This window comes from Oryctolagus cuniculus, chromosome 8, assembly GCF_964237555.1.
Source record: "Oryctolagus cuniculus chromosome 8, mOryCun1.1, whole genome shotgun sequence".
NCBI lineage: Eukaryota > Metazoa > Chordata > Mammalia > Lagomorpha > Leporidae > Oryctolagus > Oryctolagus cuniculus.
In genome coordinates this window covers 52,537,062-52,564,591 of record NC_091439.1, presented here as the reverse complement: position 1 = coordinate 52,564,591, position 27,530 = coordinate 52,537,062, and the positions used below count along the sequence as shown (strand labels likewise).

At 44.2% G+C, this 27,530-nt stretch overlaps 1 protein-coding gene across 10 annotated transcripts in view; it reads left to right on the top strand.

Moving 5' to 3' along the window:
• Positions 1–27,530, top strand: part of ALPK1 (alpha kinase 1) — a 173,777-nt gene that overhangs the window by 124,953 nt on the left and 21,294 nt on the right. For 8 of the 10 annotated variants that reach the window (XR_011378302.1, XR_011378303.1, XM_070047742.1 and 5 more), the window contains 3 exons: positions 16,951–17,149; positions 24,746–24,805; positions 26,890–26,976. Coding sequence is in view for 6 of the 10 variants with exons in the window: in XM_051820087.2 (XP_051676047.2) it covers positions 16,951–17,149; positions 24,746–24,805; positions 26,890–26,976 (346 nt within the window). In the remaining 4 variants the exon portion in view is untranslated. Of the gene's footprint in view, positions 1–16,950; positions 17,150–24,745; positions 24,806–26,889; positions 26,977–27,530 lie in introns of those variants that run through there. The other 2 variants (XM_051820088.2, XM_070047743.1) reach the window with 2 other exon arrangements.

Below are 27,530 nucleotides of genomic sequence, written 5' to 3'. Positions count from 1 at the left end.
GGGAAGACCTCTCTCTCTCTCTCTGCCTCTCCTTCTCTCTGTGTAACTCCGACTTTCAGATAAATAAATAAATCTTTAAAAAAAAAAGAACAGTATCTGGCACTCAATAAATAGTGGCTATTATTTTATGAGCTAATGGACAAAAAGATATTGCTTATAGCCAGATAAGATTGTTGTATTCTTGAGGTAAGACAGACAGGAGCAAAGATCACATACAGTAATCAAACTTCCAACAGAATCTTATTATAGGATATCAAAACATAACCGTGGGGGCCGGTGGTGTAGCGTAGAAGGCTGAGCTGCCACCTGCAGTTCTGGTATCCCATGTGGGCGCCAGCTGGAATTCTAGCTACTCTGCTTCAGATCCAGCTCCCTGCTAATGCATCTGGGGTGGGGGCAGAGAAAGATGGCTCCTGCACCCATATGGGAGGCCTGGAAGAGGCTATGGATGGGTTCCTGGCTTCAGTCTGGCCCAGCCCCAGCCATTGTGGCCATTTGGGGAGTGAACCAGAAGATGGAAGATATCTCTCTTGCTCTCTCATGGTCGCTCTCTCTCTCTCTCTCCTCTCTCCTTACCTCCTGTCTCTGCCTTTCAAATAAACAAATAAATCTTCAACTTGTAGTGTTTCTAAAAGAATAAAATAACTGTGGTATATTCTTAGAATTATATGGGCAACATTTCAAAGAAAGCTAAGAACTTAACATTCCAAATAGTACATTTATGAATTTGACAGAACTTAAAAGTCTCTCCACAAATACTACTATTACAAAAATAAATAATGAGGAAATAATCAAAGTAGCCATGGGAAAAACACCAGGCTACTAAATTCTGATTGCCATTTCCTCTGCTGTGACCGCGAGCACCACTGAGACAAGAGCAGCTTCAGGTGGTGATGACGTTCTGGATTGCTCTCTGGAGTGCATTTGGGGCAAAGCCCAAGATGCCTTCGCTTTAACCCCGATGGAAGCCACTAGTTGTTACAAGGAACAACAGTCATGTTGGGTGGGCTTAGTTCCCAGGAAACAAAGAAACCATTATCCCATCATCAGTTACAAGGGTCTTCTGATAGGGGGAAAAGGATTTTCCCCTTTGCTTTAACTCAGTCCTCTTTGGGAGAGAGAGCACCTCCCCAGGAATCCAAGTGGTCAGGATACACAGTGGAGTGCATTCTCTTCCTCGTCAGGAAAGTTTTTCCCTGGGACCCATCTTTTTAAATGTACAACTAATGGGTTTATTCAGGGTAGAAGCCTAAACTTGTGATGCAGACATTACATAGATTTTATTTCTAACTCTGATGTTCATCTGTTTTATATTTTATATATGCTACACCATCCAATCTTTTTAGACAGGAATTTCCATCTTTAAAATGCTTACAGATCAGATAACACATGGCTATCTTTATTATTATTATTTCTCCAACGTTTATCAGATGCATCTGGGTTATGCTCCATAAATACTTCATTGAATGAATTTGCACTAGATCATATGTTAATCATCATTAGCTACGTTACAAAGCTTCAGGTCCAGAATATTCCCTGTTACTTGCATAAATTGCAATGTTGAGTTCCTCTCATTTTTGAAATTAGGGCTCATGTTCCCAAATCAGTTCTACCCTGAGCAAAGTGTTACCTGACTAATACAGTCCTTTGATTTTTGCTTCCTTTTTAGTGGTTATTTTCAATGGAGAGGCCTTCTAAAACAGCACAATTTTGCTATGAATTTATAGATATTGCCATAGTTAGAAAAGATGAAATAAGCACTCTATTCTCTGGTTTCTCTAAATGTTCTTTGTATAGTGTGCATAATCATGCACTGGCATCACTAATAAATGTTTGGGACTTCCCACCAAATAACAAAAGTCTGAACTTTTAGAGTAAGCAAGCTTTAAAAACAAAACACCTTCTGTGTTCTTTGTTATCTGCTTTGACCTTCTTTAATTATTTGATGTTTTACCTTCTGGAGAAAAAAATCTTTTATCTATCAATATTTTTCATTTAAGCCACATGTAACAAATCACGACCTAAAAGGTGAAGTATCAATAAGACAGCTATGCATGCATAAGTGAAACAAGCGAATCAGGGAAACAACTAGAAAGCCATGAACTAATTCATTTATTCACAACATTTTATTGATTTATCTACAAGGCTTTGAGGATACAGAGTGAACAAGACAAAGTGCTTGGGTGTTGACCTTCAAATGTATATAAGAAGCTGATGTTTTGGTGGGAAGACAGAAACAAAGAGATAAGCATAATATGTATATATATATATACACATTTGTATATATAAACACACACATATATTTTTACTATTATAGAGTGCTAAAGGCCCTGAAGACAAAAAGAAAAAAATACCAGCAATCACTGGTGATAACAAGTGATTGTAGGTGCAATTATCTTAGAGGAATGGTTAGAGAAGGCTCCTTTCAAAGGGTGCCTAGAGCCCAGATATGAACGAGGGAGCCATACGGACAAATGAGGTAAGAGCACTACAGAGCAGAGGGGATGAGGCCAATCACAAAGGCCCAAGGACTCCTGCTGGACTTGTTCCAGGACAGCAAGAAGGATGTAGAGCAGTGAGCAGCAGTGAGAATGAGAGGTCAGTGAGGCAGTCAGAGGCAGTATCTTAGGAGATCTTGCTGCCATGATAACATTTAAATTTCAGGCTAAATGTGAGGGGAAGCTATGGTAAAGTTGAAAGCCAAAAATCGATACTATTTAGTTTCCATGTTAAAGGGATCCTTCTGGCTGCCCTGAGAGAAATAGACTGGGGAATTTGGGGGAGGGGGGCCAAAGGGTAGATGGGCAGTGGTTCTAGTTAGGAGGCTGTTGGCTGTACCTAATCAAGTTCATAACCGTGGCTTGGATAAAAGTGATCACTTTGAAGGAGATAAAAATGAGCAGGTCTTACACATATTTTAAAAGCAGAGCAACGGGATTGGCTCATGATTGGATGTAGAGTATGAGAGAAGAGTCACATACTTGGAATCCAAAACTCTAAGGGTCTTTTCTAAATAAATGAATGAAGGAGATGCCATTACTGAACCAGAGAACACTAAGGGAAAAGTAAATATGGAGGAGAAAATAGAGTTCTGTTTCAAGCATGCTAAATTAGAGATATTAAATGGACCCCTAGTTGGGCTATTGTGGACAATTTCATATACAAATCTGCATTCCATGAAAGAGAGTTGGGAAAGGATGTAAATTAGGGAATTCATCAATTGAGATGGTATGTGAGGTCAAGAGACTGTGTAAGTGAGCATAACCAGAGAGGAGAAGCCACCCAAGACTGAGCCCCAGGGCCTTCAACCTTCAAAGCCAATAGAAAAGGATGATCTGGCGAAGCAGGTGAGGAATCGTAGCCAGTGAAGTAGGAAGAAGACTAGGATTGTGCAGTGCTGGAAACCACATGCATAACAAAGGAGAAATTAACTGGCTCAGCCAAATACTTCTAGAAGTTTAGATATAATGAGGACTAATAAAGGGTCATTGGATTTGGAGGTTGTTGGAAGTCTTGAAAATAATGGGTGTAGTGGAGTGTTAGGGATAAAGGTTGTAGATTTACAAGAGTGGCAGTGGAGCAGTCTCTGTGGCGTAGCCGGTAAAGCTGCTGTCTGCAGTATTGGCGTCCCATATGGGCACTGGTTTGAATCCAGGCTGCTCCACTTCCAATCCAGCTCCCTGCTAATGCACCTGGGGAAGCAGAGAGGTTGGCCCAAGTGTTTGGGCCCCTTCACCCATGTGGGAAACCCAGAAGGAGCTCTTGGCTCCTGGCTTCAGCCTGGCCCGGCCCCAGTTATTATGTCCATTTGGGGAGTGAACCAATGAATGGAAGATTTCTCTCTCTCCCTCCCTCTCTCTCTTCTTCTTCTTTTCTTTGTAACTCTACCTTTCAAATAAATAAATCTTTTAAAAAAGAGGAGTAGAGGTAAAGAAATGGAAACAGTGAGTTTAAGTAACTTTCAAAATTGGCTGTAAAGGGGGACAGAGAGATGGGACAGGAGCTGCAGAGCATTGCAGGACCAAGAGAGTATTTTTTTAAAATTATTTATTTATTTGAAACTGGCAGAGAGAGAGAGAGAGAGAGAGAGAGAGAGAGATCCACTGGTTCACTCCCCCATATGGCTACAATAGCAAGGGCTAGAAGCCAGGAACCAGGAACTCCATCCAGGTCTCCCATATGGGTAACAGGAGCCCAAGTACTTCAGTGGTTATCTGTTGCTTCCTTGACACATTAGCAGAGAGCTGGATCAATGGAAAGTAGCTGGGAGTCAATCAGCACTATGATATGGAATGTGGGCATCCCAGGTGGCAACTTAACCCACTAAACCACAGCACTGACACCCAAAGAGGAATTTTTTTTAGTTGAAGATATTATGACATCCTTGTGTGCCAATGAGAATGATCCAGGAGAGAAGACAAAATTAATGATACCAAGGAGAAAAGCAGCGTTTGCAGGCAGAAAGTAGAGGAGACATAAAAGTCAACATGTGAGAGGTGGGCCTTAAGTTACCATTAAGAGGGTAAGTGAGACATATGGATTCCAATGCAAGAAGTTGGAAAATTGAGTAAAAGAACCAGGACAATCTTTTCCCACTGACTCATTTTTTCTCAGTGAAATACAAAACAAGGTCATCAGCTGAGAGTGAGGAGGTCGGAGGCATTCTGGCAGCATGAGAAGAGAGCAGAAGGTGGAAATGTGGCTGGGATTGCCAGCCAGCACTGAGGGCGAACTTCAGGTTACAGCCATAAATTTCAAGTGTCATGGATGAGTGTTTTTCTCCAGCCAAATTCACTTGCCTAAGTGGAATTTCAGGGTAGGCATAGAATCAGATATAATTCTGAGACCTTAAGTATCAATAAATAAAACTCATCTTACCTTCCTGAACACAGGAAGACAGACACAAAAGAGCAAGCTTCCTTCCGTAAAACGGATGGGAGAATGTAGCTTCCAGACAAGTAGAGTGGAAACACTTCACTCTGGATTCATCTTGCTGCTGGGAGGACTTTTCCCTCAGAACAGGCCAAAATGTACTCTCTGGGAAGACAGGAGGAAGGGAAGAGAAGAGAGGGAACTAGGCATGCTCCCCTCCACATCCTCCCACCGGGAGACCTCATTATACCTCCAGCAGGAAGGAGGGAGGGAGGAGTAGGGAAGGAGGCTGGAAGGTGGCAGGCTCAGGGCTTCTCCACTCTGTCTGCACATGGCAGTCTCCTGGGGATCATTCAAAAGAAACTGATGCTTGGGTACATTCACAGAGATTCTGCTCTAACTAGTCTGGGGTGCCAACTGGGCATCTGGATTTTTCAAAAGTCCCCTCAAGGGATTCTAATTCAAAGCTAAGGTTTTCCCCTAACAGACAAGAAACATGACTGGAATTCTCCAGGCAAGTATGACAGAATCAGAAAGAGGAGAAATAAATTAAGAAGACCTTCTGGGTAGGGGAGGTGGTGGCAGCATTGTGTCATGGTGAGTTAAGCCTCCACTTTGACACCAGCATCCCATATTGGAGTGCCACTGGTTTGAGTCCTGGCTGCTTGGTTTCCCATTCAGCTCTCTGCTTATGTACCTGGGAAGGCAGAGAACAGCCCAAGTAACTGAGCACCTGCACCCATGAGGGAGACCACAATGGAGTCCCTGGCTCCTTGATTTCAGCTTGGATCAGACCCAGCTGTTGCAGCCCATTTGGAGCATGAGCTAGCGCCACTAAGATTGCTCTCCCTCACTCTCCATTGCTCTGCCTTTCGAACAAATAAAAAAATCATTTAGAAGAATGCTTTTTGAAAAATCATTACATTGATGCATCATGGAATTTCAAAGGGAGAGGACAGTTCAGGGAGTTAAGAGGTAGAAAGGCCAGCAAGTTGTGTGGATGTTCTGGAAGGTTGCAGAGGTGTTGAAGCCAGGCTACAGAGGAAAGGAGCTGGAAGAACAGGAGGTGAATATCGGAGAACCGGATGCTTGACTTGAGTTGGGAGTTGAGATGCTGGGGTCTGACTGAACACAGGAGCAGGCAACTGAGGTTGGGTGTTGTCTTCATCTGTTTCTTATTGCTGTAACTGATTACCACAACCTGGGTAACCTATGAAGACAAAAAGTTTATTCATCTCATGGTTCCAGAGGCCCAAGGTAAGGAGCTACATCTGGTGAGGTCTTCTTGCTGGTGGGAACTCTGCACAATCCAAGGCAGTGCAGGGTATCCCATGGGGAGGCAGGACATGCTCCTCTTCACAAAAAGCCACAGTCCCACTGGATTAGGGTCCACCCTTATGATCTCATTCAACTTAATTACTTCTCAAGGGTCCCACTTCCAAATACCATGGCCAGATTAAGTTTCTACCCTCTTCATACCTCACAATGGGGATTACATTGCAGCATTAGCTGGGGAGATTCAAGCCATAGCTGGTGTAAAGCAAGAGCATTGGAGAGAAGGAGATCGTGGGCAAAGGAGACCAGCGTGCTGGATGAATCATCAGTACGGACATTAAAATGACCAGAAATGAAGACGTGAGTCATGATGGCCATAGTAGCCTGGGTTCCAGAGACAGGAAGACAAGCAGATCTACAGTTCCCAGGGACGGTGAAGTTAAGGGGATTCCAGCTGGGTGTTTGTCTATTTTGCTACTGCTCTTTTTCCTTTAACAGGTAGCCAATTTCATCTAGGTAGATTTTTTTTTATTTGATAGATAAAGTTAGTGAGAGAGAGAGAGAGAGAGAGAGAGAGAAAAGTCTTCCTTCCATTGGTTCACCCCCCAAATGGCTGCTGTGGCCAGAGCTACGTCTATCCAAAGCCAGGAGCCAGGTGCTTCCTCCTGGTCTCCCATGCGGATGCAGGGGCCCAAGCACTTGGGCCATCCCCCACTGCCTTCCCGGGCCACAACAGAGAGCTGGACTGCAAGAGGAGCAACCAGGACTAGAACCCAGCGCCCATATGGGATGCCGACACCGCAGGCAGAGGATTAACCAAGTGAACCATGGCACCGGCCCCTCTAGGTAGATTTGAGAGAGGGTGAGAATAAGGTACTGAGGCAGAGAAAAGGCTTACTACTAATTTTCCCATACTGATTCACCGTTGGTAAAATTAAGAAAAGGCCAATGAAATGTTTACCATGAGACCTGCGACACATGCATTATGAAATTCCATATCTTTCTTGTTACTGTCACACATGCAGTGCATGCACAAATATGGATGCCGTGCTTGGTCTTCTCTGAGATTGCGTACTCCAGTTTGTTTATAAGGGTCTGCTCTTACTTTGCTTTTATTGTTGATGAAGAACTGTGCAGGCACGGATCACTTTTCATGTGTTTATTCTGCTAATTCCTCACCTCGGGACATTTCCCTTCCATTCCATCTTTCCCTGCTTTCCCCCAATCTTCCAATTTGCTATGCAGCAATAATTTCCCTTCACACTGCTCCTGCCAGATGGCTTTGGTTCTCTGCCCTCTCACCAAGCCCCCCATGAGAACAGCTGCCATTGTCATTGCTGTGAACACATCGCGGCTTTGAACCCATAGCTGCGACCCAAGCTGGATGCTCAGCATCGGGATGGGCCTGGCGCTCATGCAAGGAACCATGAAAATAGCACACACTTTGCCTTGCTGCTGTTTAGCGAAAGCCCTTAGAAAAGGCTCTTTAGCATTTTTCCAATCATCTGTTTATCCAAATCTCATTGCAGAGTTTAATTCCTTTACCACCTGAATCAGCCTCCTAACCATGAAGTTCTCTTTGAGGCTTGAACTCAATTAGAACCCCACATTTCCTACACTGAAAATCGATGTGATAAAACAACTGTCTGGGGTGTGTGTGTGTGTGTGCACACATTGGTGACTCTGTCTCTTTTGAAACCCAGCATGTTCTCTTATACACATCCACATTTTTTTATGTAAAACATGAGCACTCAATGAGAAACATAACGATTTGGTGGCTGCTGGCAAAATCTTCCTGTAAGTCAGCCTCTGAGCGGAGGAGTAACTTTGCTGTTCATCTTTGATGCTGAGACACACCCGGTCGGTCCTGGCACTGAAATTCTGTTATTGTGACACTGCCTGAGAAGATCATATTTTTGAGGACTGTATGATGACCGGTTAGCCTTCGGCCTAAAAACACAAAAAGACCCCTGAATCCAGTTCCCTGTAGACCAATATGCATTTCAAAGGCACGGCCCGTGTAGTCAGTGGGTTAGGGTTTTTGTGTTGTTTTCTTTTTCTTTCTGTTTGGGGGGGGGGTGGGGCGGGGAAAGGAGAGGGGGCTCTCTTTCATGTTAATCGAATTGTGCACAACCCAGGCACTTTTCACCGCGCAGGGAAACGTTTTCTTCGGCGGCCCTTCCCTACCACACGCTCGGGCCTCCTGTCACTCCTCGCCTGCTGTGGTCATGACGAGCGCACATTTCAAGGAGATTCCCAGGAAGGGGCCGTATTCGGCTTTGCTGCCCAGGAATGCGCTAGCCCCTCACTTGGCAGCGAATGAAAGTGGGTATTAGTTTCTCAGAGGGCCAGGAGGGACACGCGAGAGGGGCCTCAAGCATGATACATCTCCCCCCCTCCCCGCCCGGCCCCCGCCCCGAAAGCCTCATGGAGCGCTCAGCACGCCTGCGAGAGGAGAAAATGAAAAGCAAGCAGAGCTTCTCCAGAGTTGACTTCTCCGCATTTTGCTTCGTTCGGTTTTGGAGAGAGATGCGAGAGGTTTGCCCTCCCCCCGCCCCCCGCGAACGAACGGAGTTAAATTATGCAGCTGCGAAGACGCCAGGCCCTCTAGAAGGGATGCTCCGTTTAGATTTTCCACAATGCTATTCAAGTGCTTATTTTCCTCCTGAAGAGACACAAACAGATGCAAACTTCTGTAAACACTTTAGAAATGAATTCAGCGAGTTTGGCCTCTCAGCAGTGCTCAATAGCTGACAGAAAAATGTCTAATTAGTGCAAGTGGAAATAATAGGGCCACTTGGATTCCTTCCATACTCCTCCAAGTCTACTTTTCCAAGGCGCTCAAAGGCCCTTTTGTGTGGCAGGTCACCCTCTCTCAGGCTTTTGTGAGGCAATCTATTAAGAGGAGAAGGGGGAAAAATAGATTAGGCGACGTTCCGCGCTCAAATACAGGGGGTGTGCGTGCGGGACGCAGAGCGGCGTGTTCGCGGCATCAGTGTACAGGTGCGTAGGGAGGAATTCCTCTGAGAGCCCCAGCGGAGAGCCGCGCGCCTGCGAGCTGAGAGCCCCTCGCTGTCACCATCCAGCTTCCTTGGGCTACAGAGCCTGCTCCTGTTCCATTTTATGTCTCTGTATCTGCTAACATCAATCCTCAGAGTTAACGAAGCAAAGGGAGCGATTAAAAGAAAGGAGAGGGCCGAGATAAGCCTCACAGATGTTACATGTATGACCCATTATTTCTGTCTTCCTCTATTGAAAATCCCACTAAAAGTTACTTTGAGAGCCTGTCTTGGCCTGTTGAACTTTTGTCACACACAAGAGTGGGATGAATGGCTGATTTCTTTTCCTACTTATTTTCATAGTATTCCATGTCAGCTATTAAACATTCACAACCTGCCAAGCTTTATTGCTGAGCATTTAAACTCTTATTTATTTATTTAAAAGGCAGAGAGAGAAAAGAAAAGAAAGAGAAAGGAAGGAAGGAAGGAAGGAAGAAAGAGAGAGAAAGAGATCGCCTATCCACTGGTTCACTCCCCAAATGCCGTCTATCGTCAGGACTGGAACATGCCAAAGCAAGGAGCTAGGAACTCAGTCCAGGTCTCCAAATGGTGGCAGGTACACAACTACTTGATCCATCACCTTTTGGCTCACAACATGCTCTTTAGCAGGAAATTGGAATTCGAAGTGGAGCTGGGACTGAAACCCAAGCACTCCAATATGGGATTTGGGCATCCCACACAGCATTTTACTACTGCACCAAGTGCACACCTCCATGCTGGACATTCAACCTGAGTTTCCTCTAATCATGAGACAATGCTACAAATAGACATCATCCACAGGCCATGATGAGGTCGTTGAGAGCAGAGAGGTCAAGTAATTTGCCATGGCCAATAAATGGTGGAACTAGGAAACATGCTCAGGAATTTGTTTTCATTTCAGACATTATTATTTTTTTTTCATCTCTAAAAGTTTCATTTGGGTAATTTTGTGTATCTCCAATGTCTCTACTTCGTATCCTTAATTTTTACTCGACCTTCTTGAACATGTAAATTATAGCTCTAATGCAGTCATTCTGGGATAACTTTTTATAGATTTCCTTTTCTGTGCAATATGAGCTTCTTTCATGCCTAGTAACTTTTGATTTGTATATTTCACCTTACTGGATGCTGGATGTTTTGTGTCTTATAAATTCTTCAGCTTTGTTCTGCAACTCAATTGATTCAAGAAATAGTTTAGTTCTTTCAAAGCTTATTTCTAGGAGCACTATCAGTTAAGCTGCCACTTGGGACACCCACATGCCATGCCAAAATGCCGGTTTCAGTCCCATCTACTCTGCCTCCAATCCAGCTTCCTGTTAATGCACCTGAGAAGGCAGTGGGTGATGCCCCAAATACACAGGTCCCAGACATGCATGTGGGAGACCCAGATAGAGTTCTGGGCACCTGGCTTCAGCCTGGTCAGGCCCCAACTATTGGGGGCATCTGGAAAGTAAACCAACAAATGAAAGATCTCTCTCTCTCTCTCTCTCTCTCTCTCTCTCTCTTTCTGTCCACTCTGTCACTCAGCCTTTCAAATACATACTTGCATCTTTTTTAAAAAGTGTACTTTTAAGGTTTCAGAGTTGGACAAGAGCAAACTTACTGTAAGGCTACTTTGTCTCACCAAAAGCAACATCTTCCAAGTATTTTACCCCATGCCTTGTGGGTAACAAGAGTTCCCATTCAGGCTGCTGGAAACAAGCTGCTTCAGGTCTGAGGATGGGCTCCTCTGCTCGTTTCGGGGTGCGGGGGTCTCTGCCAGCTTTGCTTGGCTTTCTTCCATGTGTGAGGTAATCAGTATTCTGCAGATGCTGAGTGGAACCTCTGCAGATCTCTGAACTTGCATTGCATGGCTCTTTCCATCTGGTACTCTGCCATGTGAGCTATCATCACCTCCCCAGATGTCAAGAAGCTCCAATTCCCCCACTCAGGGAGGCCACAGCAGGTCCTGTGGGACTTACAAGGCTTGCTGCAGCTCAGTGAAAGGATAGGCTAACTGGAGTAATTCCTAACTCACCACCAAGTCATCATTTGCTCTCATAGCACTAAATTCCAAAGCATTGAATTTGGAGGCCATATCCTGGAAAGTTTTCCTTCCTTTCTCTTATTTTTAAATACATAACAAGAACACTCTTTTCATTTGGAATTTTTTTTTGACAAGCAGAGTGGACAGTGAGAGAGAGAGAGAGAGAGAGAGAGAAAGGTCTTCCTTTGCCGTTGGTTCATCCTCCAATGGCTGCTGCAGCTGGCACGCTGCAGTCGGCGCACCATGCTGATCTGAAGGCAGGAGCCAGGTGCTTCTCCTGGTCTTCCATGGGGTGCAGGGCTCAAGCACTTGGGCCATCCTCCACTGCACTCCTGGGCCACAGCAGAGAGCTGGCCTGGAAGAGGGGCAACTGGGACAGAATCCGGCGCCCCAACTGGGACTAGAACCCAGTGTGCTGGCGCCACAAGGTGGAGGATTAGCCTATTGAGCTGCAGCACCGGCCTGGAATTTGTTTTTATTTGTCTTTTTTCTTAGTGTTGTCATCATAATGAAGGATACTGTGTCCCTAGAGCTACTATTGGGTTCAATAATGAGTTCAGTCCTAGCTCCAAAGACTGAGATTCCACTTCTCAGATCAGGCACTGCTCCAAATTGCCTTGATCCAATCATAGGGGAAAGCAGAAGACACAATGACCCTCAAGAGACTTGTGTGCCTTAAGGGTTGGCAAAGATGTGGAGAGAATAGAACCCTGTGCACTTTTAGTGGGAAACAGTATGGAGGTTCCTCAAAAAATTAAAAATTAAGTTTCATATAATCTGTCAATTCCACTTCTTTTTTACTAATTTTTTTAAAAGATTTATTTTATTTATTCGAAAGGCAGAGTTAAAGAGAGAGAGGAAGATACAGAAAGAGAGGTCTTCCATCCACTGGTTCACTACCCAAATGGCAGCAACAGCTGGAGCTGGACCAGGCCAAAGCCAGGAGCTTCATCTGGTCTCCCACATGGGTACAGGGGCCCAAGGATTTGGCCATCTTTTGCTGCTTTCCCAGGTGCATTAGCAAGGAATTGGATTGGAAGTTGAGCAGCTGGGACTCAACTAGTGCCCATAAGGGGTGCTGACATTGCAGGGGGCAGCTTAACCCATAAGGCCACTATGCCAGCCCTAGAAATTCCACTTCTGAGAATATACCTCAAATCAGGTATCAAAGAGATCTCTGCATTTGTATGTTCATAGTAGCATCATTCACAATAGCCTAAGCGCAACCAAATGTCAAGCAAACCAAATATCAATCAACAGATGAGTGGATAAACAAAATGTGGTTTATACACACAATGGAATAGTATCCAACTTTAAAATGAAAGGAAATCCTGTAGTAGCATGCTACAGTATGGGTAAACATTGAAGATAACAATCTAAATGAAGTAAACCAGTTACAAAAAGACCAATACTTTATGGTTCCATGTACATGAGGGATCTAAAGTAAATTCATAGAAATAGGAAGTAGAATGGTGGCTTCTTGGAGCTGGTAGGAGGGAAGAGAGCAGATTACTGTTTAATGGGTATACTGTTTCAAATTTGCAAAATACAAAGTTCTGAAGCTCTGTTTCTTAACAATGTAAATATACTTAACACTACTGACCTGTATATTTAAAAATGGTTAACAGAAATAATCTCATGTTATGTACTACTTTGAAAAAAAAAATTTTTTTACTTACTCTGACAGTGGCAGAGACTGCAAGTTCTGAAGATAGCAGCTGAAGTTACAAGGCAACATATATTTAGGTGCCCCTAGCATTGAAAAGACACTCGCTCAGAGACTGGCCTTATTAGTCAGAGCAGACCACACATAACACCATAAACTTGCTTTTCCATTTTTGAGTTTATATTTAAGAAATGCCAGTTGATATGACTGAAACTTGTGTTTTTCAGATTGATAGTTTATTTAACAAAGCTCAAAAAGAGTTTTGAGCACTTCAACAGGCTTTTTTTTTTTTTTTTTTTTTTTTTTGGTTGAAAGGAACAGAAGCTAACTCAAGTCAACTAATAAAAAGGTGTTATGAAGATAGGTCAAAAAAAGAGACATGTAACTCTAAGAACAGAATTGTGAAAAACTGGATTTGGACCCTTCTTTCTGTTGTCCATATATGTGGCTTAGCCACACTCCACTTTCTGGTTCTTTCCATTCTGAAACAACAGGATCAGCACGGGAGATCCAGGTCCAGACGCCCACAAGCTCACACTCCTTGTTTTGCTCACTGTGAACGAGGAAAGCAAATTCTTTCTATATTTATTAGTTTGTATTGATGAATTAATTGTTATTAGATTATTTACTTTTATTGATGCACAATAATTGTACATATTTATGGGGTATAATGTAATATTTTAATACATGCATGCATTTAATGATCGAATTAAAATAATTGGTATCCATCACTTCATTTGATAATAACTATAGACAGAATTAAAAAGGAGTGAATGCTGAATTCATTTTTTAAGCCAGACCACAGAGCCATGGGACCAGATATCAGTGACTTCTCTGCTATCAGGATGGCCTTGATCTTGCAGGGGCAGTGGAGAAAAGTGTCAAGACAAATTAGCACAACACCTTCTACTTCAAAGACAGGAGCTGGCGCTTTTGAATACCTCCAAAAAGCAATTTTTAATGTCAACATCTTTGGGAATATACAATAAATCATACCTCTCTCTCCTGGATTATGAGCAAATTGAGAAACAAAACAAAAGTTAGGCAAACAATAAAGTAAGGATTACCTTTCAATTCTGATAAAGGGTAGGAAGATAGAGTTTCCAATTAGAGCTTAGGGAATCTGCCAGTTAGGCAGACTTCTCCATCCAGTCACAAGAATTATTTGGTCTAGCAGAACACCCCAGATAGGGTGACTTATTAGATTTATGGAACATCGCTTCTTGGCCTTTTGGCTAAGATCAAGTGTAGATTTATGAAACAGAAGAACAGCAAAGAATCTGTATTTCCTTACAGAGGTAGGCAACTTTTCTTCCAAGGGCCATTTGAATATTTATGACTCATTTTCAGGCCATACAAAATTATCAACTTAAAAATTGGCCTGTTGTAGATTTATTTTTTTAAAATCTGTGGGGTTTCTTTAAGATTTATTTGTTTACTTGAGAGGCAGAGTTACAGACAGAGAGAGAGAGAGAGAGAGAGAGAGGGAGAGGTCTTCCATCCATTGGTTCACTCCCCAAATGGGTGCAATGGCTGGAGTTGGGCCAATCCAAACCCAGGAGCCAGGAGTTTCTTCCAGGTCTCCTATGTGGATTCAGGGGCCTAAGCACTTGGGCCATCTTCCACCGCTTTCCCAAGCGATTACCAGGGAGCTGGATTGGGAGTGGAGCAGCCAGGACTCAAACTAGTGCCCATATGAGATGCCAGCACTGCAGATGGAAGCTTAAGCTACTAGGCCATGGGGCTGTCTTGAGTTTCAAGCCCTACCTGTGGTTGCCTTGGGAGGCTCAGACCAAATGATTTTGCAGACCTTATACAGCATTTGGGATGGACGTTCCCAATCTCTGTGAGTTTAAACAGTTTGTTCCCAAGAAAAAATTAAAAAGGGGCAGGTGGGGGAATAGTAAAGCTATGCATGCCCAGTTGATTGTTCTTGAAATTACTCATTAGATGACTCATTCTGCCTCCCATGGAGCAGAATGAATAAGTCAGAGAGGCCAGGAGTGCTCCAGATATTGAGCTTCCTTCACAGTGTAGGAAACATCGAGAGGAGAAAAGCAATGTTTCCCTCTGTTGCACTAAGAACAAAGATTGATTTAGAACAAAAATATTAACCCAGATGCAAGTTTTCTTACTTAGTGAACATGTTGATAGTGTAAATAGAAGTCTGAACAAGTTAAGAAAGCATCAGTTTGCAAAGAGAAGGGCCATTGGTAGGTGTTACCTCTTTCAAGAACACTGTAAATGTAAATCTTATGTTAAATATCCAGTGCTGTAGATGACCAAATAACAAAAGAATTAAAAAATATAAGCCAGAAATCAAATCATGCGAATGAATACCATAGGCAGAATCCTGGAATGGGTGACATGTAAAAGTTTAGGTCAAGCTTTCTTAGAGATATGTAAGTATCTCACTGAAACGCTGAAAGAGCTGTTCCATGCAGATTTTGAAAAGCAGAAACTACTGGCTCTCACTGAGAACGTAGGTCTCCTGTTTTGAGTTTGCTAAGTTAAACCACATTTAGATCAGTTAGTGCCGCAACACTGATAGCATGCATGGTGTTGGCTGGTGTAGCTATGAGCATCAGGTCACTGATTTCCCGCTCCTGAAGCTCTCCTCATTCAGGATAGTAACAAGGGGTGTGAGCATGAAGCGTCTGAGCCTGGATCTCCTGCACTTCAGCCCTTGCTGTCAGTCCCAGGTCCTGTGACCGAGGGCACTTTCCTTAATGCCTCTGAGTCTCAGGTTTCCCTTCTGCAAAATGGGGATAGTAATAGAACCTGCCTCTCAGAATTGCTGGGAGGACTGAGAGAATTCATGCATATAAAGCACAGCACTGCCTGGCATCATTTTGCCCAGTACTTACACACTTACGTACATAATATCGTAGGTCATGTGGTGAAGCAAGCAGTGCGTAGTGTGGTGATGTGGTGGTAGGAAAAGGGGCGATGCTTACAACACTTTCTAGGCTTCATCTGTGCATGAGCCTGCTTCATTCAGGTAAGCATATGAGGAAAATGCTGTTGGGTAATAAGTTCACTTGAACTGCTAGCTGTATGGTAGAACCAAGGTCTCACAGACAAACGCTGATGATTTGTTGCATAAAAAGTTGTCTCGTTTTTATGTTTCTCACTCTTTGTGTTAAACTTCCATTTTGTGCCTGTGTTATTCTTTCTCTTCTTTTATTCATCAACTGAACATGATTAAACTAATTTAGAATGCTATCTAAAATCCTGTATTTCTTAATTAAAGCGTAGTTAACAAGTGAAGCACATGTTATAGACTGGGGTGGAGAATTCTCCTAGATGTAATGAAGAGTGAAAGAAGAAAGCATCAGAACAATACATCTAGCGTGATCTCAGTTATGAGAAAGGGAGAGAGAGGGAAAGAGAGGAAAAAGGAGAGGGGAAGAGAGAGAGGAGAGGGAGAGAGAAACAGAGAGGGGACTCAACGAAGGCTGGGAGAAGGCAAAGCAAGGCAAGGAGTCAATTCCTGTCTAAGTCTAAAGGTACTTCAAAATTGAAGACAAACGGAAGTCAAAGATAGTGTTACTCTGATGTAAAAATTTTTGAAAGCCATGCATAAGTTTTCCGATATATGCATTTTCCATCAAATATTGAAGACTCCCCATATAGATAAAAGGATAGAAGAGGTTGTGAAAGGACGGATCCCAAACCATCATGTAGGTGAATGGGAATAAAATTGGGGTAAGAAAGGGAAGGAAAAGATAAGGAATAGGGAAACTATGGGTGCTTTGAATTTCACCCTGTAAGCTTTCACGTTGGAACTTTTAAGCACAAGAAATGGGCACTTAACCCTTGTATACTTTTAGAAATGGAATGGGGAAGACAGGAGGAAGGAAATAATATTTTATCCCACAACTGATTTGGACTTTTCCTAGGGCTTTTCCTATTTTTTTTTCCTTTGCCTTAGTCACCTAATAAAGCACATTTCTCCTGCTAGCTATAGGCTTGGTGGGGCTCTTGGACTGCAAATACCTAAAAGCCAGAGGAGGGTGCTGGGCCTGCCAGCACCCTGCTCGGCTCACGGTGCTGTCTGCCTGTTGCTGCAGGCGGCCCTGCGCGCCTCCATCCTAGCCCGGGACTGTGCCACCGCCTCGGCCATCGTGTTCCTCACCGACCGCTTCCTGTATGGGCTGGACGTCTCCGGGAAGCTGCTGCAGGTCGCCAAAGGCCTGCACAGGTTGCAGCCCACCACGCCCATCGCCCCGCAGGTGGTTATTCGCAGAGCCCGAATCTCCGTTAACTCAGGTAAGCTCCCTCCGCGTGGGGGCCTGCCCTGGGCGGGAAGGCCGCGGGCACCCGGCCCCGCGTGCCAGCTCGCCGCGCCCGGGATCCCCGCCCCCGCGCCCTTCCACCCGCCTCTTCGCCCGCACAAAGGCCCTGGCATAAAGGGTTTCAGAGCCAAAGGCAGGAGAGAAAATTGTGAAAGGGTGTGGAAAATACTAATTGGAGCTTTTGTCTTCTCACAAATCAGTCCTGCTGCTTTCAAACAGGGGCATCTGAATTGCTATACTTCGGAGCAAGAGCCTTTAAAAAGCAGATTAGAATTCTACTATTTTCTCCTCGCTCTCCTGTCTCCTTTGCAAAGGCCACTTGACTAAGCGCACAATGGAGCTGACAACCCCACTGCAGTAATTTGAGGGGTTTTTTCATCACTCTGAACACCGGTACAGTACCTGATTAGGTCTTAAAGTCTCTTCCCCACCCCCTTTTCCTGTCACTTTGAGTGAAAGGAAAAATGAGGCTGACATTCGAGTTAAGACGTGGTGTGGCAGGGGGCTGGAGGGGAGCGGGGTCTGTTCTGTATTACAGCGAAGTCCGCTTCCCGGGAATTCTGGGATTCTTTAAAGGACGGATAACCGTTAGTTTTCGAGAAGTGTACCCTGCTATTCTCATTCCCAACAGTGGAAGACCCAAAAATGCAAAGGGAGGGCAAGTTCCCTCTTCCAGAAGCAGGCCTGGCTCGGCTCAGCTCGTGTGTTGATTGGGTTTAGCCCTTGCTGTTATTTGAATAATTCTGGTCTTTAAGCGGGTGGGGATCTCCTTTCTTCATCTCCTTTGAAAAGGAGCTCTGCGGACTGCACTAACTAGGACAATCGCTGAATGCAAAGAGGCACAGAGATGAAAGGGCCTGGAGAACCGGGCTTTGGGAGGCTCACGTTTCAAAAGCCCATGCTCATTCACTTGTGGCAATTGTGGCTGCGCCTCCTTGTTTGCTTTTCTAGAGTAGCTGTAGGGAGACAGACTTGAACCTGGGAAAAGCCCGCTTTTTTTTAGATGACTCTAATAGCGTTTATAATGCTTGGAACCGGAGTGGAAACTAACAACTGAGGAGTGAAAACTAACAACTGAGGTTCCTTCTGATTGTATTGGATGGAATGACACGTGAGCAGAGCGTAGGAGGCAAGGGGCGGGGAGACAGAATGGTGAGAGCTGGCATGGCCAGGCAGATTCTAATATCAGCTCTCAGCAATAGAATTTGGAGCAGAGTCAGTGTGGCATGGTTTGTGATATACAGGATCGCTGTGGTGTGGCATGGAGCTGAGCTCACAGGATAAGCAGGTGTAGTCACAGCTTAGCTCTTTCTTAACACAGCCCAACTCATCTTTCAGGTTTCCTTTGGCTGGTTGCTTGGTTTTGTTTTGTGTCTCTCGTGTTTCTCATGGCGTTTTTTCTCCTGGTAAGGAGTAGGCCCTCCTGCCATCATGGACAGTAGGCTACTTAGCTGTTGTCATGTGTCTAAGATAAAGGCCCTGGATCTCGTTACCAAAGAGTTGAGGTTGGCTGTTCCACATGAAGAGGAGCACAGTCGCAGAGAGAAATCTTTTATATGTAAAATCTCTGCTCCCAAACATCTCTGGAGCCCTCGCCTACACTGAGTGTCTCAGAGAGAATGGGGCAGGGGTCATAGATGGGGTAAGGCAGGAGTGTAAGTAGGAGGTAAGAGTAGGGGTGAGGAAAGAAGTACAGGAGAGGTGGCTCTCTTGGAGAGGAGAAATGAGGGGCTGTATTCTAAGGTTGAGGAAAAGGCATACAGATAACAAGAGAGGCCAGCATAGTCTCACCATCACCCTCTTTGATCCAGCACTTTCTAGTCTTCACCCATTCCAAAGGACCAAGCATTCAACATGGTGAGATGTCAGAGGCAATTGATTATTTAAATAAAAAAAGACCTGCTTGGGGCTGGCACTGTGGCATAGCAGATTAAGCCGCCACCTGCAGTGCCTGCATTCCATATGGACACCGGTTTGAGACCTGGCTGCTCCACTTCTGATTCAACTCTCTGCTAGGGCCTGGGAAAGCAGTGGAAGATGGCCCAAGTCCTTGGGCCCCTGTGGGAGACCCGGAAGAAGCTCCAGGCTCCTGGCTTTGGATCGGCCCACCATCTTCTTCACTCATGCCGTATTGTCCCCCTGTGCATTGCCTTTTATGGGAACCATTGAACGTTTAAATTTTGATGAAGTTTTGGAGTAGCTGAAGCCATTCCCAAACAAAAACCAGCCAGTAAGAGTGCAGGTATGTTCCAAAACTTGGGGTGATGTGTGGGAGACCTGGAAGGAGCTCCCGGCTTTGGATCAGCACAGCTTCGGCAGTTGCCGCCATCTGGGCAATGAACCAGCAGATGAAAGCTCTCTCTCTCTCTCTCTCTCTCTCTCTCTGCCTCTGTCTCTGTCTCTGTCTCTGTCTCTCTGTAACTCCGCCTGTAACACCCCACAGATGCAGCCCTTCAGAGGTTGCCAGGTCTAAGATTCACTTCATATAATTTGGAGCAATAATAATGTTAGCTCTTATTATCATTATCTCGAAGACAGGGCTGTGTTTGATTCATCACCGCATCTCCAACTCTTAGCACAGCCCTTGGCACAACTCACTTGTTTATTTGGATGAATGACAACTCTTTATTGAGTATCTTCTATGTGCCAATTAGTGTCAGAGGTTCGTGGGACAGAGAAGTGGACAAAATGGAAAAAGAAACCTACTGCCTTATATTTTACATTCTACTGGAGAAGATAAGCAATAAGTACATGTGTCATATGCACAGAAGTTAAGTATCCTACACCCAAAATGCTTGGGACTAGAAGTATTTCAGATTTCAGATTTTTTGGAGTTTTGGAAAAATTTGTATTTACATAATGAGATTGCTTGGGTGTGGAACAAACTGTAAACCCAAATCCATTTCTGTATCGTAGACACCTTATCCACATGGGCTGCAGGTAATTTCATGCAATATATTTCATGCACCTGCATTTTGACTGCAACTCATGCACCTGCATTCTGACTGCAACTCATCACATAAGGTCAAATGTGGACTTTTCCACTTGTGACATTATGCCGGCATTTACAAAGCTTTAGATTTTGGAACATTTTGGATTTTTGTATTAGAGATGCTCATCTCATAGTTAGTTCTTACGGCAGTAAATGCCAAGGATCTCTGCCAAAAATAGGGCAGAGAAAGTTAAGGGTGTGGGGTGGAGGTGCCCCTGTTTTAGCTACTATTTGATTCAAAAACAAACCACCCCAAAACTTAGTAGCCTAAGAAAACAATTTATTTTTTTAAAGATTTATTTTTATTTATTTGGAAGACAGAGTTATAGAGAGAGGTATAGACATAAATAGAGGTCTTCCATCCCGATTTACTCCCCCAGATGGCCATAACAACCGGAGCTGTGCCGATCCAAAGCCAGGAGCTAATAGCTTCTTCCAGGTCTTCCACGTGGGTGCAGGGGCTCAAGGACTTGGGCCATCTTCTACTGCTTTCCCAGGCCATAGCAGAGAGCTAGACCGAAAGAGGAGAAGCCAGGACTAGAACCGGCGCCCATATGGGATGCTGGCACTTCAGGCCAGGGCTTTAACCCGCTGTGCCACAGCTCCGGTCCCTAAGAAAACAATTTAATCATTGTTCAAGTTCTGGTCACAACAATTCACATCCTTGCCACACACAGATACTTTTACTCCCCTGTCATCCCATAAAAGGGTCTCATCCTCTGAATCAGGTCTGAGAACTGATAAGTCTTCTCAGATGTTGCTTCTGCCATAGAGACTAATGAACTAGAAGACAAGTTATCTACCCTCCGACACAAGCAGTATGCAATGCAAAGATGACTTCCGAAGGCACTTTTGTTCTAAAGGAGTCATTGCATCCATGCTAATTGAAGTGCAGCCAGCCATATATCCCAAGTCTTCCTCCTCCATGGACAGAGAATGTTCCTTGTTTAGGGCTCATCTCTTCTCTTTGAGAGTGATTCTCTTAATCTATTGGACTTGTTCTCTGAGTCATTCTGTTTTTTTTTTTTTATTAGACATTTTTTAGCAAAATATCTCAGCCTACTTCATGCCCACAGAAAGTTGGATTTTCACAAGTCTCTTCATTTTGGATGATCTTTGATCTTCTGAGAACAAGATGATGTAATCCCATCAGAACACTTGATAGCTCTTTGATGTAATTAAGTTAGACAATGCCTGTAATTATCTCTGAGTTCCACTTTGAGCTCTGCCAATCATGGGGCAATGGGGGAGCCAGTGCTGTGGTGTAGCAGGTTAAGCCATGACCTGCAATGCTGGCATCCCATATGAGCACTGGTTCAAGTTCCGGTTGCTCCACTTCTGATCCAGCTTCCTACTAATGTGCTTGAGAAAAGCAGCAGAAGATGGCCCAAGTCCTTGGGCTCCTGCACTCATGTGGGAGACCTGGAAGAAGCTCCAGGCTCCTGGCTTCAGATCAGCCCAGCTTTGGCCATTGAGGCCATTTGGGGAGTGAACCAGTGGATGGAAGAGCTCTCTTATTTCTCTCTCTCTCTCTCTCTCTCTCTCTCTGACTTTCAAATAAATAAATCTTTTTTAAAAAGGGTAACATTGAATAGCACCCTTAGGAGCTCATTTGCCTGGTTAGGCAGGAAGGTGTGAGGTCTTAACAAAGAGTCTTACAGCCACACCTTTGAATTGATCTTGAACCTGAGGCCACATTTTCCTAACAGTGCCCTGAATTTAACTTTTGCTTCCAGTTTTTGGTTTATTTTGAGATTGTCTTACTGCCTCATGAGACTATTCTGGGCCTTCCATGCAATGCTCTCCTCTAAATCCTGCTTTAAAAGATAAAGTAATTCACTCCTTTCATCTCTGTTTCTCTACTTTTCCCTAGGTAACTAAAAGGTCCTGTTGGTACTTCCAGCAATATCCTGGGCATCCCTTAGCTACATAGGCAAGTTCATTGGTTATTTTTCCTATAATTCCACATGATTTCTGGAGACCATATTGCCCAACTTTCAACCACAATATCAAGGTGCTTGGAAATATTTGTGAAAACTGAATTTAAATGTACATTTATTTTTGGCACAAAAAATTTTGAAATCTATGCATACAAGGAATATTCAAGAAGTTCATGAAAATGCATATTATGAGAAAAATATGCATACATTTCAAAAAATATTTGCGCTCAGACACATTTATCTTTTATTTCCTTTCCCAGGAACTATTTGAAATGCCCTTGTACAATGTGTATTACTTTCCTCCAATTTCCAGTAACAATTTCTTCACTGCCTTTCAGTCTCCTGAGCACTCGTGCAGTCACTAAGTTTCTGTAGCAGTGGTTCTCCAATTTCAAGTGCCTGATTTCTGTTATGTGCTCCTCTGTTACAAGCCGCTTCACACTTAAAAATAATTATTATGTCCTTTTTAAAAAACTTTTTAATAACTTAAAAATAATTTATTATGTCCTTTTTAAAAAACATTTATTTATTTATTTATTTGAAAGAGTTATACAGAGAGAAGAGAGGCAGAGAGAAAGAGACAGAGACAGAGAGGTCTTCCATCCTCTGGTTCCTCCCCAATTATTCCCATATTGGAGTTGGCTCTAAACTAGCCAGGAGCCAGGAGCTTCTTCTGGGTCTCCCACATGGGTACAGGAGCCCAAGGACTTGGGCCATCTGCTACTGCTTTCCCAGACCATAGCAGAGAGCTGGATTGGAAATGGAGCAGCCAGATCTTGAACTGCACCCATATGGGATACCGGCACTGCAGGTGGCAGTTTTACCCATTACACCACAGTGCCGGCCCCTATTATGCCTTATAATTTTGTAGTAATGTCAGCTGGAAAAGTGGGACAACTAGAAAATCCAAAATGATCTCATTCTCCCAGCAGGCCTCTGGTGTTGGCTTTCAGCTAAGCCCTCAGCAGGGACCATCAGGTGAGGACCTCAGTTCTCCTCTTAGGTGGCTGCTTTGCCTTTCTCACAGCATTGGCCTAGAATCTAGGATGTGAATGGAGAAGTTCTGAAGCTCTCAGAACCTAGACTAGAAACATACACACTGTCACTTCTACCACAGTCTGCTGGTACCAGCAACAGTGTTAGTTCTGGCTAAAGGAGAGGAAAAATAAACTCCAGATTCCACTTGTTTCATTTCATTTCATGGAGAAAGAAAATAAAAAGAGAAAGAGAGCTACCACCTGTTGATTCATACCCCAAATGCCTGCAACAGCCAGAGCTGGGCCAGAGATAGAGCTAGGAAATAGGAATCAAGTCCAGGTCTCCCATGTGGGTGATAGAAACCAAACTACTTGAGCTAGCACCACCTCATCCCAGGGCCTGCATTAGCAGGAAACTAGAGTGGAGAGCCAGAGTTGGGGGCTGAACTCAGATAATCCTGTGTAGGATGCAGCTACCTCAACTACTAGGTCAAATGCTAGCCTCTAGATTTCACTCTAGATGGAGGAGTGGCAAAGTCACACTGCGAAAGACCTCACTGGGAGAAAGATATTGCTATGAGCTCCTTGGGTCTTCCACAGATAAGATGCATGTCTGTGTGTCTTGGTAAACAGCAACATGGCATGAAGAACAATGTAAACTTTGGACATATTTGGGATAAAAGAACTCAAGGCTGAAATAATTTTAAGTACAAAGATCCTGATGTGGGAACAAGCCTGGCAGGTTCAAAGGACTGTGAAGAGGCCACTCTGACTGAAGGGGGGGGGGGGGGCTGAGGAAGAGGAAAAAATAGTTGGAAATGTTGTCAAAGAAGTCCCAGGAGCCAGATCCTGTGGGGCTTAGAGGTTTAGAGAGATGATTAAAATAATGAATTACTGAGTTTGCCACATAGGGAAAACAGCTGACCATAGATTAGGCCCCATCCTAAGTGGTAGTAACCAAGTATGTGAAAAATGTTAGAAAGAACCCTCCTCCAACCCCTACCCCCAAATCCCTTTGGGACAATGCTGCAGATAGTTCTGTTCATAGGCAACTCTGTTTTACCTCTGGAGATGGAGCTTTTACAGAGAGGAGACACTGCTGTACAGTACGCATTAGAAAGCTATACAACTTCCACCTTACCTTACCAACTCCTAAAAACTGCATCTTTCCTCTTCAGTTTTATCTGTGATAGATGATTGATGTTTTAAAGATTTAGTTACTTGCTTGAAAAGCAGAAAGGGGGAGAGAGAGAGAGAGGTCTTCCACCCTGTGTTTCACTCCCCAAATGATCGCAATGGCCAGGGCTGGGCCAGGACAAAGCCAGGAGCCAGGAGCTTCTTCCAGGTCTCCCACGTGGGTGCAGAGGCCCAAGCACTTGGACCATCTTCTACTGCTTTCCCAAGTACATTAGCAGGGAGCTGGATTGGAAGTGGAGCACTGGGACTTAAACCATTGCCATAAGAGATGCTGGTGTCGCGGAGGAGGCTTAACCTGCTACAGCACAGCACCCTCCCTGATGATTGATTTTTAAGTTTCAACTAGAATGCTTCCTAGAGAAATTATGTTGCCTGCTACAAAGCATTGATCTTAGAGCATGAACTACTTGCAGTACTTGTACAGTTCACAACTAATCATGTGACATTTGGTTGTTTCTTTCCAGGGAAGCTCTTAAAAGCAGAGTATATCCTGAGCAGTCTAATAAGCAACAATGGAGCAACGGGTAGGTACTTCCATACTGCACAATGGCCTTTACCCTCATCCGTCTCCAAGTGCTCATTCACAGCAACTTCAAACCTGATGGTTACACTACATCCACTGTTCCCAAAACTAGCTGGAGCTAGCTCTGATGAATGAAGTGGCTCTGGTCCAATGGTTCACTTCTCTGTGTCTGTTTTCTCTAACTTAGAACAAAAATATAAGGTGTAATAGTTCCCTGTTTCATTGGAGAGGATGGTAAGTGTTAAGGAATGGAACTTGGTGGTTCTCAGATAAGGCACAGTAGCAGCATTGTTAAAAAATGGGAATGACCAGCTCTCTGCTGTGGCCCGGGAGTGCCCAAGTGCTTGGGCCCTGTACCTACAAGGGAGACCAGGAGAAACACCTGGCTCCTGGCTACGTATCAGCGCGGTGCTGATTCACACCATTGGGGTGTGAACCAACAGTAAAAGGAAGACCTTTCTCTCTGTCTCTCTCTCTCACTGTCCACTCTGCCTGTCAAAAAAAAAATTGGGAATGAAAGCCTCTGAGTGAGGGCTGACACTGTGGGGGGTTAAAGCCACAGCCTGCAGCATCAGCATCCTATTTGGGTGCTGGTTCAAGTCCCAGCTGTTCCACTTCCTATCCAGCTTCCTGCTAATGCACCTGGTAAAACAGCAGAAGATGGCCCAAGTTCTAGGGGTCCCATACCCACATAAGAGACCTGGAAGAAGCTTCCTGCTCTAGGCCTCGGCCTGACCCAGTCCGGGTTACTGTAGCCATTTGAAGTGAACCAACAGATGGAAGATTTCTCTCTGTCTCTCCTCTCTCCTCTCTCTCTCTCCCTCTCCCTCTCCCTCTTCCTCTCTCCCTCTCCCTCTCCCTCTCCCTCTCACTCTTCCTCTCTCCCTCTCCCTCTCCCTCTCTCAATTACTCTGCCTTTCAAATAAATAAATAAACCTTTAAAACAAAAAGCCTCTGAGTGTAGGAGAGTGTGCTATGGCTCTATATAGTGATATGGTATAGAATATTAATTTTATCATGCCAAGAATGTTAAGAAAAAGTCATTTTGATAAGGGTTGCCTTTCTATATCTAATCAGGCATGAAAGAAAGTCCAGTTTTCCAAAATGTTGAGCACAATTTCCCACAAGATATTGTTCACTACTTTTAAGCTTCATGTGCTTGGACTTCTGGTTGCAAGCTCCCTGAAACTTACCGATATTTTCAGTGAGGAGCCACTTGGGAAAATGTAACCATACACCCCCATTTGTGGCTACACTTGCTGCCTTCTACATGCTGTGCACACATACTCTGATGAAAAGCCAGGACAAAAGCAGAGAGGGTGATGAGACAGAGAGTGAGCAAGGAAGGGCAATGTAGCATGTGACTCTATTTTTGATGTTTGCTCCCTGGCAGCTTTCAGGTCCCAGCCTTCCTCCGCCCTTTATGCTACACACCAGACAAAGTGATTTAAAAGAAAAAAAAATCCACCCCAGCCCAACACTCGGAAAGCTTTACCTTGTTCCCACTGCCCAATCGCAATAAAAGCCAAACTGTCCACCACACCCTCCACTCAAGTCAAATGGACCAGCTTGTCTTTCCTGCTCACCCTAGAAAGTCTCATTATGGGAGTAATGAATCCTTTCATAATCTATTGCTTCAAGTATGGAGTCACCAACTCCAGTATGCAAAGGTGGGTGGGATTGAGCCCGTCCTCAAGGCAACCACCAGACAAGGGGTAATACTGTGGGCAAATGAATCGGGGAAGGCCTTTGAGGCAATAGCATTGAAGCTGGAACTGGGAGGAGCTGGCCCTTTCGGGAGCCAGAGGAAAGGTCTGTGCCCAGCAGGAGTAGGAGTAAGTGCAGGTGATTTAGAGAACACACAGGAAGCCAGCATGGACAGCACGCGGTATGAAGGAGAGTTGGAGGCCAGACAGGACTCTGTTTCTTCAGCACCTTGGAGGCCACAGGTTGGGTCCTTTTCCAGATATGGAGATGAGACACTCTCTAAGAATGGTACTGTGTGTGCTTGTGAAAACAGCTCTCTATGAGTAGGCTGTCTCTTTGCTAATTCCACACAATTCTATTTTTCTTGTTTGTTTCCAGGTACCTGGCAGTACAGCAGTGAAAGTGACAAGATCCTGGTGCAGTCAGTCTGTATACAGATCAGAGGGCAAATTCTGCAAAAGCTAGGTACCAGAATTGGACATCCCTTCCCCCAAGGCCCATTTCCAAAGTCTGGCTGTGAGATTTTACTGTAAAGGTGTCTTACTTACCATGGCTGGCTCAACGTTGCTGATTCCCACTCTCCCTAATTTCCTCCTCAAAAAGAGAATGACACTTAATACCCTAGGAGTGTTATAAATATTAATAAAACAAAATGCTTTTCTACTGAGTATTGTTAGAGAAATTTATCGTTTGACGCAGTGGCTGTTAACCTTAGGGTTGTCAGTATTGTGTCTAGCTTCTGACTGTTCAGTAGGACCCCATGTGGTATGGTGACATCTTGCTCTAAACCCACCATAACACCAAATTTGTGCATTCCTTGGAGTATCCATGAGCTTTCCAAGCAAACTTTCAAAACTAAATTATTCCTTAATGAAGTGCAGACTAAAGAGTTTGAAAAAGTTTGATAGAAGATGATAACTATTAATCTTATAAATAGTAGAGATAACTATTTCTACATAATACATACTATAAAGAAAATACATAATTATCCTCTTTCCCAGTGAAATAGGAAAACTATT